At 42.2% G+C, this 16,856-nt stretch overlaps 1 protein-coding gene across 5 annotated transcripts in view; it reads left to right on the top strand.

Moving 5' to 3' along the window:
• URB2 (URB2 ribosome biogenesis homolog) overlaps window positions 1-16,856 on the top strand; it is a 164,576-nt gene that overhangs the window by 82,219 nt on the left and 65,501 nt on the right. Inside the window, exon 6 of one of the 5 annotated variants that reach the window (XM_073552087.1) lies at window positions 1,271-1,574. The exons of the other annotated variants lie outside the window; for them this stretch is intronic. Within the exon in view, the coding sequence (XP_073408188.1) occupies window positions 1,271-1,366 (96 nt within the window). The 3' untranslated portion in view covers window positions 1,367-1,574. Of the gene's footprint in view, window positions 1-1,270; window positions 1,575-16,856 lie in introns of those variants that run through there. 5 annotated transcript variants of the gene reach the window in all.

The raw sequence follows: 16,856 nt of genomic DNA, 5'->3' as shown, positions 1-16,856 counted from the left end.
AGATAAAACATCAAGACTGGGCCAAGAAATATCTTAAGACTGATTTTTCTAAGGTTTTATGGACTGATGAAATGAGAGCGACTCTTGATTGGCCAGATGGATGGGCCCAAGGCTGGATCAGTAAAGGGCAGAGAGCTCCACTCCAACTCAGATGCCAGCAAGGTGGTGGTGGGGTACTGGTATGGGCTGGTATCATCAAAGATGAACTTGTGGGACCTTTTCGGGTTGAGGATGGAGTGAAGCTCAACTCCCAGACCTACTGGCAGTTTCTGGAAGACATCTTCTTCAAGCAGTGGTACAGGAAGAAGTCAGTATCGTTCAAGAAAAACATGATTTTCATGCAGGACAATGCTCCATCACATGCATCCAAATACTCCACAGCGTGGCTGGCCAGTAAAGGTCTAAAAGAAGTAAAAATGATATGCCCCCCTTGTTCACTTGATCTGAACCCCATAGAGAACCTGTGGTCCCTCATAAAATGTGAGATCTACAGGGAGTGAAAACATTACACCTCTCAGAACAGTGTCAGGGAGGCTGTGGTGGCTGCTGCACGCAATGTTGATCGTAAACAGATCAAGCAACTGACAGAATCTATGGATGGAAGGCTTTTGAGTGTCATCGTAAAGAAAGGTGGCTATATTGGTCACTTATTTTTTTTGTTTTGTTTTTGAATGTCAGAAATGTATATTTCTAAATTTTGTGTTGCTCTATTGGTTTACCTGGTGAAAATAAACCAGTGAGATGGGTATATATTTGGTTTTTATTAAGTTGCCTAATAATTTTGCACTGTAATAGTCAGGGCTGTGGAGTCGGAGTCGGTGCTCATTTTGGTGGAGTCTGAGTTGAAGTCGGTATAAAATGGACCGACTCCGACTCCTAAAATATATAATAAATTGGGTACAGTAGTTCAATGCAGAATGTGCTGAATATTTTTTCATAGGAATTTGGGAAAGTTATGAAATGTCCTATAAATGACTGTTCTATTCCTGATCTAAGGCTACATTCACACACAGCGTTTTTGCTGCGTTTTTTGAGTATACGTTTTCAGTTGCAAAAGCAGATCAGCTTTTTAAAAAACGTCATCACCTGAAAGGTTTTTGAGCTCATGGATAAAGTTTTCAATAGCAAAAGCAGATTAGAAATCTGCTCTATCTATCTATCCATTTATCCATATCTGTCTATCCATATCTTATCTGTACCAAAAAGAATGAAAGCCGGGTAGCACACAGACTAACACTCCTTTTTTTTTTTTTTTTTTTTTTTTTTTTAGCACCAGTCAGGTACACCTCATAGCTGCCCAAAAGGACGCCCAGGACAGGAATTGCTCGTCTTCAGTATCACATCAATTGATAGTTGGAATAAATAGACTGCACTCATCCCCACATCTTCTTAAGGTGCAGGCTTTATTTTCAAGTGTAGGGGTGTGCAGTATGAGGTTCTGCAGCAGCTGAGGTGTGCAGTATGAAATTCTGCAGAACAGTATGAGGTTATATATATATATGTATATATATATACACACTGTGTGTGTGTGTGTATGTATGTGTGTGTGTGTATATATATATATATATATATACACACAGTACAGACCAAAGGTTTGGACACATCTTCTCAATCAAAGCGTTTTCTTTATTTTCATGACTATGAAAATTGCAGATTCACTCTGAAGGCATCAAAACTATGAATTAACACATGTGGAATTATATAATTAACAAAAAAGTGTGAAACAACTGAAAATACTGTGTCTTATATTCTAGGTTCTTCAAAGTAGCCACCTTTTGCTTTGATTTCTGCTTTGCACACTCTTGGCATTCTCTTGATGAGCTTCAAGAGGTAGTCACTGGAAATGGTTTTCACTTAACAGGTGTGCCCTGTCAGGTTTAATAAGTGGGATTTCTTGCCTTATAAATGAGGTTGGGACCATCAGTTGTGTTGTGCAGAAGTCTGGTGGATACACAGGTCATAGTCCTACTGAATAGACTTAGAATTTGTATTATGGCAAGAAAAAAGCAGCTGAGTAAAGAAAAACAAGTGGCCATCATTACTTTAAGAAGTGAAGGTCAGTCAGTCCGAAAAATTGGGAAAACTTTGAAAGTGTCCCCAAGTGCAGTGGCAAAGACCATCAAGCACTTCAAAGAAACTGGCTCACATGAGGACCGCCCCAGGAAAGGAAGACCAAGAGTCACCTCTGCTGCGGAGGATAAGTTCAGCCGAGTCACCAGCCTCAGAAATCGCAGGTTAACAGCAGCTCAGATTAGAGACCAGGTCAATGCCACACAGAGTTCTAGCAGCAGACACATCTCTATAACAACTATTAAGAGGAGACTTTGTGCTGCAGGCCTTCATGGTAAAATAGCTGCTAGGAAACCACTGCTAAGGACAGGCAACAAGCAGAAGAGACTTGTTTGGGCTAAAGAACACAAGGAATGGACATTAGACCAGTGGAAATCTGTGCTTTGGTCTGATGAGTCCAAATTTGAGATCTTTGGTTCCAACCACCATGTCTTTGAGTGACACAGAAAAGGTGCACGGATGGACTCTACATGCCTGGTTCCCACCGTGAAGCATGGAGGAGGAGGTGTGATGGTGTGGGGGTACTTTGCTGGTGACACTGTTGGGGATTTATTCAAAATTTAAGGCATACTGTACCAGCATGGCTACCACAGCATCTTGCAGCGGCATGCTTTTCCATCCGGTTTGTATTTAGTTGGACCATCTCATTTATTTTTCTACAGGACAGTGACCCCAAACACACCTCCAGGCTGTGTAAGGGCTTTTTGACCAAGAAGGAGAGTGATGGGGTGCTACGCCAGATGACTTGGCCTCCACAGTCACCAGAACTGAACCCAATCGAGATGGTTTGGGGTGAGCTGGACCGCAGAGTGAAGGCAAAAGAACCAACAAGTGCTAAGCATCTCTGGGAACTCCTTCAAGACTGTTGGAAGACCATTTCCAGTGACTACCTCTTGAAGCTCATCGAGAGAATGCCAAGAGTGTGCAAAGCAGTAATCAAAGCAAAAGGTGGTTACTTTGAAGAACCTAGAATATAAGACATATTTTCAGTTTTTTCACACTTTTTTGTTAATTATATAATTCCACATGTGTTAATTCATAGTTTTGATGCCTTCAGAGTGAATCTACAATTTTCATAGTCATGAAAATAAAGAAAACTCTTTGAATGAGAAGGTGTGTCCAAACTTTGGTCTGTACCGTATGTATGTAATCGATATTATACAGTGTATTACATATTTACAATTTATTACAGTTTTTTGTGTTCTAAAGTTGTATTCCAATAAATAGATATTATGTTCTACCTAAATATCTTGATTATTGGATCATAGAAATGATTAAATGTCTGATGTTCACATTGTACTACAATAAATTTTTCACTTAAGTATAAGCAATATATGTGGGAGTCGGAGTCGTGGAGTTGGAGTCGGTGTAAGGGAAATTGATGAGTCTGAGTCGGAGTCGCAGGTTTGGCTTACCGACTCCACAGCCCTGGTAATAGTTACCTGCACAAACAGATATCCTCCTAAGATAGCCAAATTTAAAAAAAAAACCCACTCCAACTTCCAAAAATATTAAGCTTTGAGATCTGTGAGTCTTTTGGGTTGATTGAGAACATAGTTGTCAATCAATAATAAAAAGAATCCACTCAAAAACAACTTGCCTAATAATTCTGCACATGGTGTAGTGCATTAAAATTAGTGACATTGACCCCTCTTCTTTATACCAGATGTTTTAATTAATGGAAAATGTTTTTCCTACTATCTATACCGCAATTGTAAGGTGCACCCTGTAGTCAGAAAAAAGTTGAGCAATAAAAAAGCAGCTACAGAAAAATATTAACCCCTTCCGACAGGACTGGCTCCAGGTTTTCATGGGCAAAAGTCTCAGTGGACTTCTTTATCCCTTACCACGATTCATGATGCACAGATACAGCAGAGAAATATACGTATAGTACAATGTCAAAGATTTCACTTTTTACATTACATGAGTGGTCTCTTGTGTAAATTCCACAATTTCATACCTATAATGTAATGCATCCCATAGTCCCCCATATACAGCACTGGCAAAAAGACCACTGCAAAATTTTCAGTGTCTGATTTTTCTCTTTATAGGTATCTTTTTGAGTAAAATGTAAATTGTTCTTTTAATCTATAAACTACTGACAACATGTCTCCGAGGTTCCAAGAAATACATTTTGTATTTATTTTGTGAAAATGAGAAATGGTCAAAATAACAAAAAATGCAGTGCTCGCAGATCTCAAATAATACTAAGAAAGCAAGTTCATAATCATTTAGAAACCACAATACTAATGTTTTTACTCAGGAAGAGTTCAGAAATCAATATTTTGTGGAATAACCATGTTTTTTAATCACAGCTTTCATGCGTCTTGGCATGCTTTCCACCCGTCTTCACACTGCTTTTGGGTGACCTTATGCCACTCCTGATATAAAAATTTAAGCAGTTCTTCTTTGTTTGATGGCTTTTGACTATCAATCTTCCCCTTGATTACATTCCAGAGGTTTTCAATGTGGTTCAGGTCTGGAGATTGGGCTGGCCATGACAGGGTTTTGATGTGGTGGTCCTTCATCCACACTTGATGGACCTAGCTGTGTGGCATGGTGCATTGTCCTGCTAGAAAAAACAGCCCTAGAGTTGGGGAACATTGCTTGAGCAGAAGGAATCAACTGTTTTTCCATGATAACCTTGTATGCGGCTTGATTCATACATCCTTCACAAAGAACAACCTGCCCAATTCCAGCCTTGCTGAAGCATCCCCAGATCATCACCGATCCTCCACCAAATTTCACAGTGGGTGCAAAACACTGTGGCTTGTACGCCTCTCCAGGTCTCAGTCTAACCATTAGATGACCAGGTGTTGGGCCAAGCTGAAAATTAGACTCATCAGCGAAGATTACCTTACTCCAGTCCTCTATGGTCCAATCCTTATTGTCTTTGGCAAACTTCAGCTTGGTTTTCCTTTGCTTCTCATTGATGAAAGGCTTTTTTCTAGCTTTACGTGACTTGAGTCCTGTCTCTAGGAGTCTGTTACGAACTGTTCTTGCTGTGCTCTTCACCCCAGCTGCCATTTGCCATCCTTTTTGTAGGTCACTTGATGCCATTCTGCGGTTGCTGAGTGACATTCGAATAAGATGACGGTCATCCAGGTCAGTGGGGAGTCGTTTTCGCCCTCTGCTGGTCTGTAGCTTTGTTGTCCCCAATGTCTGCTGCTTGACCTTGTTGTAATGGACTGCAGTCTTAGAAATGTTAAGGATGGAGGCAACATGACGCTCACTGTGTCCCTCTGCTAGTAAAGCCAGAATTAAGCCCCCCTTTTCCTCACTCAAGACTTTTCTTTTCAACTCCTTTGGCATGGTTAAAAGTTATATTTTCATTCCTATTACTTTTGGGATATTACTATCACTTTTTTGCCATCCAGCTTGTCCTATTGCAAGAGGATTGTAAACACCACAGCAGGGTTTTTTTATACTTTCCGTCATTAAATAAGATTTGGTTCAAGTGATCACCTAATCAGAAGCACATTAAGTAGAATGAGGTGTTGGAATTCAACTGACACTGGAATGGAATGACTGTCACACGTAGAGAAGCTGATTCTTATAAAACTGTGCAGTGGTCTCTTAATATTTGCCAGAGCTGTAGTATAATGCACAGTCCATTGTCTTCCATATAGTATAATGCACAGCTCATCGTCCTCCATATTGTTTAATGCACAGCCCATAGTCATCCATAAAATATAATGCACCCCCATTGTCCTCTATATTCCTTTATATACTATAATTCACCTCCATATATAATGCATAGCCCATAGTCCTCCATATTATGCCCATACCTTTCATATAATATAATGCACTGTCCATAGTCCTTCACATAGTATAATGCACAGCACATATTCCTCTATATAGTATAATTCACTACCATATCTAATGCACAGCCCATAGTCATTCATGTAGTAGAATGCACAGCCCATAGTCATCCATGTAGTAGTATGGCCACTGTGTACTTGCTAATTTAAAAAAAATAAATACTGCCCTTCCCTTCACTCACACGCCGCTCGGCGTCATCTTCTGAAGACAGCTGAATTAAGTGTGCAAGCGTTGGGAGTGCATGACGTCACTGCCATGCGCCCTAATCACATGCACACCAATATCAGCTGCTGGTCTCTGGCCGGCATCGTGTATTGCCGCTCACATACCCGACAGAATTGTGCACTGCTCTATACTTCAGCTGAATGTGCGTCCGAGAACAGACATCCAGTTGAAGTTTTTGCTTGTGTTGGAAGGGTTCCTCACCCACCAGGCCCATGCACTTGCAGCGGCGACTCTGGTAGTTACGCCCCCCTTTTTCCGGGTGCGCCATGTGGTGACTCTGGCCCTGCCTTCTGACATTAAACATCCAGGTAATTTTGCAACTAAAGGAGCTGTGCCTGGTATGATCAATGTTGGAGATCTGCTTAAAGGGAACCTATTAGCAGGATTGTGCACAGTAACCTACAAACACTGTCAGGTCAGTGCCGTTATACTGATTAAAATGTTACCTTGGTTGATGAAATCTGTCTTGCTATTGTTGTTTAATCTTTATTTCCATTTTTGAGTTACTCTCCGGGCAGCCTGTGGGGGATCTTCATGTGGTCCTCTGCTTAGGTATTCATGTGTATGGCTTCTGACAGGTCACTGAGTTTACATAATGAATATTTATATATACCGTATATACTCGTGTATAAGCCGAGATTTTCAGCCCCTTTTTTTGGGCTAAAAGTCCCCTTCTTGGCTTATACACGAGTCATATACCTGGGGGTCAGCGGGGGTGTCCGAGATCATACTTGCCCCCCTTGGCATGGTCTCTGCAGCCCCCCCGCTTCTCCACGGTCTCCCTTCCTGCCTTCAGCGGTCACGTGGTACCGCTCATTAAACTCTTGAATAAGCCCTCTTTGCTTCCAAGCCCTGCAGAGTTCCCAAATAGAACTGTACATCCACATATGGTTATGTTGCCATTTTTATGACACAATTGTATGCAATATGTGAAACACCAGGGAATTCTGGTGGTCTGGTTTTTCAGGGTCTCTGCCAATGTCACAAGGCAAAGGCAAACAATTCCAGCAAAATTTACACTTGGAAATAGTGCTCTTTCCATTCTGAATTCACAGTGTGCCCGAACAGTCGTTTCTGACCACATAGGGTGTATTGGCATACTCGGGGAAAATTGTGGTGCAAAGTTTGGTGTCCATTTTCATCTAATGATGCAGATATAAAATAGAAATAAATCAAATGTTATTTATTAATTATTTTTCCAGTAGGGCGATCTGTTTTAAAGGTGTAAACATTTTGAAAGTTGAAAAATTGTTAATTTTTTACCAATTTTTTTTAAATTTGGATATTTTTGTGAATGCAAATGATATCAACCTAAGGCCTCTTTCACACATCCTGATATTTCCAGTACCAGAAAAACCGGTACTGGAGATATTCGTGTCCGTTTGTGTAATACGTGTGGCAACCATGTGCCGCCTCAGTACCACATGGACGGCCGCCGGTGAAGAAGCGTTACAGTAAGCGCTGTTCCCCAGCGGCGGGTGCTGAAGAACGGCTCTCATCATTCTCCCCTGCTCTGCCGGCAAGCAGAGGAGAATGATGAGTTATATTAAAGTCAGAATGATGACAGCAGGTGGGCGCTTTTTGGACAATTACTGCCATCATCCGACACTTACTGCCGCTAAAAACAGTGACAACATGAGTGGATGACCGGGGTTTTCCTCAGCCATCACCTGCAATCTAATGAAGTGAATGAAAAACCTGACGTGCCATCCCCCTCACTATTTTCTTCAACCAACCAGGCAAAATGCACAGCTGGGGGCTGCCACCCTCAGCTGTCAGCTTCAGCAAGGTTGGTTATCAAGAATAGAGGTGTCCCCACACTGTTTTTTTAATTATTTAAATTTTTAAAAAAGCAGCATGGGGTCCCCCCATTTTTGCCAACCAGACTTGCTAAAGCTCACAGCTGGAAGCTGGTATTCTCAGGCTGGCAAGGGGCCATTGATATAGCCCTCCCCAGCCTAAGAACAGCAGCCCACAGCTACCCCACAAAAAGCGCATCTATTAGATGCGCCTTTTGTGGTGCTTTGCTCGGCTCTTCCCTCTTGTCCTGTAGCGGTGGCAAGTGGAGTAATATTTGTGGGCTTGATGTCACCTTTGTATTGTTAGGGGCCATCAAGCCCATAAAACACCTCTCCATTACTAATCCTATAGTTATGTTAAATAAAGTCAGCCAGAATAAAGTCCTTTCTTTGAGAAAATAACACACTCCTTTATTAATCTCAATTAAACCATACTTACTGCATCGCCTAATTCAAGCGGAAGCCCTCGATCTGCTGTAATAAAGTAAAAAACCAACAATATACCATACCTGTTTGTCATTGTGTCCTACGCCGTAATCCATGTCTGGGGGCTAAATAGTTTTCAACCTGGACGGTGCCAAGATGCCACCGTCCTGGCTGAAAACCACTGGTCAATGAGCTGCTGACAGCGCAGCATCATTCACCAGTGGTGACATCGTCGAGGTCGGACTAAACTGCGGCGACCTCGGGACCATGGGAAAATGCCAGTGATGATGTCATGGACTGTGTAAGATGATAGCGGCCATACACGACGCATACACAGCCAGGATCTGCCTCCAACAGCCACAGGTAGAATGGAGCATTTATAGTTAACTGGCATGGGTGCACATTATTTTATGTGGCCATACTATGTACAGTAAAAAAAAAATGGTTTTTAAAAAAAAAAAAAAAGGGAAAAAAATAAAACATAAGTTCAAATCACTCTCCATTTCCTCCATTAAAAATAAAGGTAATGAAAAAGAATACGCATTCTGAAAAGTCAGATCTATCAGAATGCAAAAATAATTAGCCCAATTGGTAAACACAATAAACAGAAAAAAAAAATTAAACTACAAAATTGCGTTTTATTTGGCCTTGGCAGGTACTGCAAGAATGTCGTATCCCTCCCAAAATTATATTGATAAAAATGTTGTCTCTCCCTGCAAAAATATGCACTCTCACAGCTCTATCAACTGAAAAATGAAAACTTTATGGGTCTCGGAACAGTAAAAAAAAAAAGTACATTTATTTCTGACTTTTTTTCACCACAAAAATATATTAAAAAAACAGTGTACAAGTTTGGTATCACTGTAATTTTTCTGATTGGCAGGTAATTTTTACCACACAATGTACAACATAACAACAGAATTGTATTTTTTTTGTAATTTTACCACACTTGGAAGTTGTTTTCCAGTATGCTGTGTGATAAAATGAATGGTGTTATTCAAAACTACAACTTGTCGTCCCTCCAAAAACAAGACCTAAAGTGGCCACGTGGACAGGATAGTAAAATTTTGTCTTGTGGAAAAAGCAGAGGAAAAATTTTAATTACCTTATGCTGTTCCTGCACCATGATTATTCCCATTTGCTGCAGGAGTGACTGTTACCACCAATCAGTGGGCTCAGCTGTATTTTGTGATTTACCTCCCTGCGACTGTTGAGCCTAGTGATTGGTGCTGTAAATTGGGGATTTGGCCATATAAAGAAGGAACAGCAGGGTGTAACCGTGAGGTTGCGCTAGTGGCAGTAGGTAAATGTTGCAGATTTTATTTCACCCAAGATGTTCAGATATTTGAAAAAATACCTTTTCATCCAGGGAATATATAGCTATAATTTTATATTAATGGTCCTGTTGAAAAAGGTTTTTCTGTTTCTCTCCGTATCTTCACTTCTATAAGAAAGGTTTTATCAGAATTTGACAAGTTTGCAAAATTTAAAAGGACTCTGCCAGCGAAGAATAACTGATCAAACCAAGCTGTGTTCACACAAACCACAGTATATCTACGGCGCCGCGATCGCGTGGGCTCGCGCTGAGCGCCTTGGCAATCGGGTGCAGATGTCAGCTCTGTGCGAGAGCTGACACCCTGCAGCAACACCCACGATCGGTGCTAGCGCTGATCATGGACGTCAGCGAGCATCGAACATGGAGTGAGCTCCCTGTCTGCTTCCGTTAGCGCAATGTGATGCAATCTCCATGGTGCGGCCAGGGGGGTCCTTCAGGGTCCTACTTGGAAGGTGGCTTTTGAGCTCCTGCGAAGAGCTGAAAGTGACATGCCTCCTCCCCTGCCTGTCAGACTCTGCTCTGATGCCTTGCAGTGCAGAACCATTGCAGAAGGTCAGATCATCTATATGTCAGTATAATGATGATGTCCCATAGTGGGACAATGTAAAAAAAAAAAAGTTATCAACAACTGAAACAATATATTTAAAAAAAAAAATCCCCAAATGAACAAAAAAAGAAAAAATATTCTAATACATACATTTATGTATGTAAATTTTTTTTTTTTTAAAAAGTGCTCATATTTGTTATCACTGCATCCAAAACGGCCCGCGCTTATAAAACTGTCCCACTAGTTAACCCCTTCAGTGAACACCAGAAAACAAATTAATAAAAACCAAGGATAAAACTGCATTATAAACAAAAAGTGCAATAAAACGCAATAAAAAAGACGAATGTAAATAAAATAGTACAACTGAAAACGTAATCTTGTCCCGCAAAATACAAGCCACCATAAAGCTCCGTCAGCAAAAAAAGGAAAGTTATAGCTCTGAGTAAAGCGGTGGAAAAATAATTTTTTCTCTAAAATTTTTGTGTAAAAACTTGATGTACAATAATAAATTATATTGTGCTACCGTGTTAGCCAGAAAAATCGATGTGAATACTTTTCCGCCCAATGATGACAAAAGTATTTTCAGAGTTATACCTTTATTGGCTAACCAGAAAATAACATGTTTGCAAGTTTTCAGAGCACAGTGGCTCTTTCAGGCAAGATAACAAATTGATTAATAAGAAAAAAGCACAACATTTAAGGGATACTACAGTAGGACATTTGTTCATTAGGTGGGAGGTGTGATGCCTCCTAAAGATGAGTCAAGGAAATCGAATTAGCATTTTCTTACAAATGGAGAGGCAGTGGGAATGAGGTTCTTAAGGGGGCTTTACACATAGGGATACCACTAGCAATAGCGCTAAAGCGTCACAGATTTTGTGACGCAGCAGCGATATTGCTAGCGATATCGCTATGTGAGTTACTTGCCTCCGACCGGCTCCCCCGCTGGCTATCGCTGATCGCACCAGATCGTCCAGGTTCATTTCTCGTCGGCTGCTTCCTGCTGGACTTCCTGCTGGCGCCGATGAGCAACGCGTGGATGCGGGCGGGAGGACGTCTTCATCGCCGCATCTGAAAGGTAAGTAATGACTGCTGCTACGTCGCTGGTGAGATCTGCCTGTATGGCAGCTCACTAGCGACCATTTAGCGATGCACCAGTGATCCTGACCGGGTCTTATCGTGGTCGGGATTGCTGGTGCATCGCTAAATGTAAAGGGGGCTTTAGTTGTCTGAAGTCCTTCAGGTGGAAGTGTGAACTGTGTCCATGCAGTGAGTCATAAATCCAGGTGTTACATTGAGTCCTAGTGTCAAAGTGTTGAACATCCTTATAAGTTTAAATTCCCAAATTTTTCTCTCTCTGTCATCCTTAAAATGACCTTTTAGTATTAAGACTTTTAAGTCTGTCATTCAATGTCCAGTTCCAGAGAAATGTTTTCCCACAGGCGTGTCCATTTCATTTGTGCATTGTATCATGTACACCACATTGGAGGATGTACAATTTTCATGTACATCCTCCAATGTGGTGTACATGATACAATGCACAAGGTGCCCTGGAGCTATCTATATTTGGGAAAAATTTGGGCATTTAAACTTTTATAAGGATGTTCAACACTTTGACACTAGGACTCAATATAACACCTGGATTTATGACTCACTACATGGGCACAGTTCACACTGCCACCAGAAGGACTTCAGACAACTAAAGGTACCGTCACATTTAGCGATGCACCAGCGATCACGAAAACAATACGACCCGGTCAGGATCGCTGGTGCATCGCTAAATGGTCGCTAGTGAGCTGCCAAACAGGCAGATTTCACTAGCAACATAGCAGCGGTCGTTACTTACCTGTCAGACGCGGCGATGAAGACGTCCTCCCGCCCGTGTCCACATGTCGCTCGTCGGCGCCAGCAGGAAGCGGCTGACGAGAAACGGCCCAGGACGTTCTCGCGCAATCAGTGATAACCAGCGGGGGAGCCGGTCGGAGGCAAGTATCACACAGCGATATCGCTAGTAATATCGCTGCTGCGTCACAACATCGGTGACGCTTTAGCGATATCGCTAGCGATCTCGCTTAGTGTGACGGTCCCTTAAGAACATCATTCCCACTGCCTCTCCATTTGTAAGAAAATGCTAATTCGATTCTTGACTCATCTTTAGGAGACATCACACCTCCCACCTAATGAACAAATGTCCTACTGTAGTATCCCCTAAATGTTGTGCTTTTTTTCTTATTAATCCATTTGTTATCTTGCCTGAAGGAGCCATTGTGCTCTGAAAGCTTGCAGTATTGCTGTACTGACAATTTTACCACACGTGGAATGGCGTGTGTATGTATATGTGTGTATGTATGTATGTGTATATATATCCGAAAATTGTACCAATATAAAAATCATCATCTCATCCTGCAAAAAAAGAAGCTATCACGTGACTTTTTTTGCCAAAATATGGAAACATTATAGCTGTCTAAATATGGGGATGCAAAAGCTGTTTTTTTTTTTTTGAAGAGAGAATTGGGCACCAGTTGCTGAAATCAAACAATGTTCACTGTTTCACACCTCAATATGCCTACTTAGGATGTCTTGTAGGATGGTGCATTCACATACGTAATATCAAGGTAAATTGGAAGAATTGGAGCACTCCCCAGATCCTTCTTGATGTGTAATTTTATTCCATGGTCCTGGACCCGTAGAAGCGCTAAGCAAGCGTGAAACGGCCGTAGTCCGTCAGGCTTTCTCATCTGCATATCTCCCCTGCAACCTGCACTCCTTACTGTAATATAGTTTGAAGTCACATTTTACCATGGAATAAAATTGCACATCAAGAAGGATCTGGGTGAGTGCTCCATTTCTGACAATTTCTTATGAAAAACTAGTTTTGACAATAAAAAGCATATTTTAGTGTGTGACAGCAGCTGAATATCAAAACCTGCTATAAATCTGATATCGCTGTAATCGCACCAACCCGAAGAATAAAGGTTGTCTAATGTCTACCTCACGATCAATGACTTAAAAAATAGATATAACAAATTTGTTTATTTGTTCATTCTGCTTCCCAAAGATCACAGTAAGGCTCAGCTCGGCTCATGTTTATTCTGCACTCTTCGCTGAGCTCTTACACTGGGAGTTCCATGTCAATCTCTGAAATACGGGATTTAGAAGGAATCCCAGACAGAAGATTCCCTATAACAAGGCAGATGGCTTTTTAGGTGAGCATAAAAGTGTGGTCAACCACAGTTTTGTGCACTTCTGAAAAGGACAGCTATGAACAGAGGCCTGACGGAGTCCAGAGTGATTCTACTGTCTCATTATAGTAAACGGATCCCTCGGGGGGTTTCATCTGTCAAGTCCTCAGCATAGAACACCAGTTAAATGTGATCCTAAATGTTATGTAAAATGTTCCAAATAAAAGCTTCAACTCAATCCACAAAAAAAAGCAAGTCCCCACTCTGGTCCATCATCTGTTAATGGAAATATAGGGGGCTTCCACGTTACTGGTAGCACAAAGGCTCTGGAAAAGCTAAATGGCCCTCGCCCCCCAAAAGAAATTCAGCAAATTCTGCACTCCCAAATCCATATGCCCCTTCCCTTCTGAGCCCCTGTGTGTCTAAACCACATTTAGCGCACACATGTTTCGCATTTCTATAGTGATGAGAGCCTGCCTAACTTACAGGTGCATGTCTCCAGAAGCATGATCTGGACATAATGTATTGGACTACAATGGCAGTTTTCCAGAAACAAGTAGTAGTGGATGTTGCGGAGTGAACATTGCAAACACCCATGGTGTCAAAATACCGTATTTTTCGCTTTATAAGACGCACTTTTGTTCCCCCCAATTTTTGGGGAAAGTGGGGGGTGCGTCTTATAGAGCGAATCTGTGTGCTGCTGTGCTATAGAGTGGGGGGGCGGCTCTGGCATGGAGTCAGGGAGCTGGATGGGGGCTGCAGAGACAGCGGGAGGTCCTGTGCTCCCGCTCATTAGGCTCATGTAATATTCACTGCACCTGCTGTCCATCACCTCGGTGCTGAAACAGCGCCGAGTTGGTAGACAGGGGAGCGGTGCATATTACATGTGCCTGCACTCACCCCCAGTCACTATAGACACTTACCTACTGATGATCACTCCTGCTCTCAGCTCCCCCGTTGCTTTCCTGTGTCCAGTCTGCTGTCATCCTCCTCCTGCAGGGTGAGCGGCAGCAGCAGCTCATTCAGGCAGCTCATCGCTTCAGGACTTTGCATGATGTGACCATAGGACCTGCGGTCACATGACTCCCAGTGTGCACTGCGAGTCACATGACCGCAGTTAAGCAGCTCCTATTGGTCACATCATGGAAGGTCCTGTAGCTACAATGAGCTGCTTGAATGAGCAGCAGCTGCGTGCGCCCTGCAGGAGGAGGATGACAGCAGACTCAGCACAGACACAGGTAAGCCACGGGGGAGCTGGGAGCAGGAGCGATCATCAGTAGGTGAGTTAACTGTTTATTATTTTAGCATATGCTTGCCAGCAGGGGGGGAAATATAGGGACGGGGGCCATGTGTGACAGCAGGGGGAAATATAGGGATGGGGGGACAATGTGTGCCAGCAGGGGGAAATATATGAACAAGGGGCCATGTGTGTCAGTAGGGGGGAATATAGGGATGGGAGGGGGCAATATGTGCCAGCAGGGGGGAATATATGGAGGGGGGGACAATGTGTGCGAGCAGGGGGGAATATATGGAGGGGGGGACAATGTCTGCCAGCAGGGGGGATTATAGGACCGGGGTGACATTGTGTGCCAGCAGGGGGGAACATAGGGACGGGGGGCTGTGTGAATGCCAGCAGGGGAGAATATGGGGACGGGACAGGGGGCCGTGTGCGTACCAGCAGGGAGGCATATAGAGAGAGGGGGGCCATGTGAGTGCCAGCAGGGGGGCATATAGTGACTGGGGGGGGTCATATCCAGGATAGGATTGGGGGGCTATGTGCCAGCACAAGGGGGCCATGTGCCAGGATGGGGGTTATATAGATACCAGGATGAGGGACATATATATGATTTGTAAGACGGACACTGGCATTATAAGACACACCTCCATTTAACAAAACATTTTTTTCTCTTTTTCTTCACCAAATTTGGGGGTGCGTCTTATAATGCGAAAAATACGGTAATCACTACACCTGTAGATAAATTCCCAAAGGGTTATAATTTCCAAAATGGGGTCTGCTTTTGTAGCACTTAGGAGCTCTGTATATGGAGTCTGCAAACTATTCTAGTAAAATCTGTGCTCCAGGAGGCAAATAGCGCTCCATTCCTCCCAAGTCTCTGTGTGTCTAAGCAGTACTGTACTGCCATATATAGGGTATTTCAATTTTCAGCAGATTTTGTGGGACACATTTTTGTGCCTTTTTTTACATATTTCCCAATATGAAAATGTAAAATTTGGGGCTAATGCACCATCTGAAAAATGTAAATTATTTTTTCATCACTGCCTAATGGTTTTAAAATTTTGTGACACACCTGTTGTGTCAATATGATCAGTGCACACCTATATGTATTCATTTAGAGGTGTAGTTTGTAAAGTGTGGTCATTATGGGGAGTCTGCTGTTCTGGCACCTCAGGGGCTCTGCCAGTGTGACATGGCACCCTCAAACCAGCCCAGCAAAATCTGCAATGTAATATGGCGCTCCTTACCTTCTGAGCTTTGCACTGTGTCGCAAAATTAGTTTTTGACCACATATGAGGTATCGGTGAGCTCAGGAGAAATTGAACAAATTGTGGAGTCCATTTTCTTCTGTGACCCTCGTGAAAATACAATTCTTGGGGCTAAAAAAACCATTTTTGCCGGAAATTTTTTTTATATTATTTTCATGTCTCAACGTTATAAACTTCTGTGAAGCACCTGGTGTTTCAAGGTGCTCAATACATATCTAGATATGTTGTCTGAGGGATCTAGTTTCCAAAATGGGGTCCCTTGTGGGGTGTTTCCACTGTTTAGGCACATCAGGGGCTCTGACATGGCGTCCGCTAATTATTCCAGCAAATTTTACATTCAAAAAGTCAAATGGTTCTTCTTTCTTCTGAGCCCTGCTGTTCGCTCAAACAGTAGTTTCCCCCTAAATATAGGGTATCTGTATGTTCAGGGGAATTTACACAACAAATTGTATGGTGCAATTTCTCCTGTTAAGCTTATGAAAATGCTAAATTTGGAGCTAAATAACATTTTTGTCGGAAAAATGTGATTTTGTTTTTTATTTTCACGACTCAATGTTATAAACTTCTATGAAGCACTAGTGGATTCAATATTCTCCACATAACGGGTATCATGCTCCGGATATATTGCACAACAAATTTTGTGGTCCATTTTCTCCTGTTACCCTTGTGAAAGTAAAGAAAATAATTGTGTCCCAAGGAACATTTTGATGAAAAAAAGTTAATGTTCATTTTTTCCTTCCTCATTCCATTAATTCCTTTGAAGCACTTGAAGGGTTAATAAACTTGTTGAATGTGGTTTTGCGCACCTTGAGGGGTGCAGTTTTTAGAATGGTGTCACTTTGGGTATTTTCTATCATATAGACCCCTCAAAGTGACTTCAAAAGTGATGTGGTCTCTAAAAAAAAAAAAAAAAAAATGGTGTTGTAAAAATGAGAAATCCGCTG

Source organism: Dendrobates tinctorius, unplaced genomic scaffold, assembly GCF_039654945.1.
Source record: "Dendrobates tinctorius isolate UK_male_01 unplaced genomic scaffold, ASM3965494v1 ptg000184l, whole genome shotgun sequence".
Lineage (NCBI taxonomy): Eukaryota > Metazoa > Chordata > Amphibia > Anura > Dendrobatidae > Dendrobates > Dendrobates tinctorius.
Note: the sequence above shows the minus strand (reverse complement) of the source record. Positions and strands in the feature narration are given on the sequence as shown.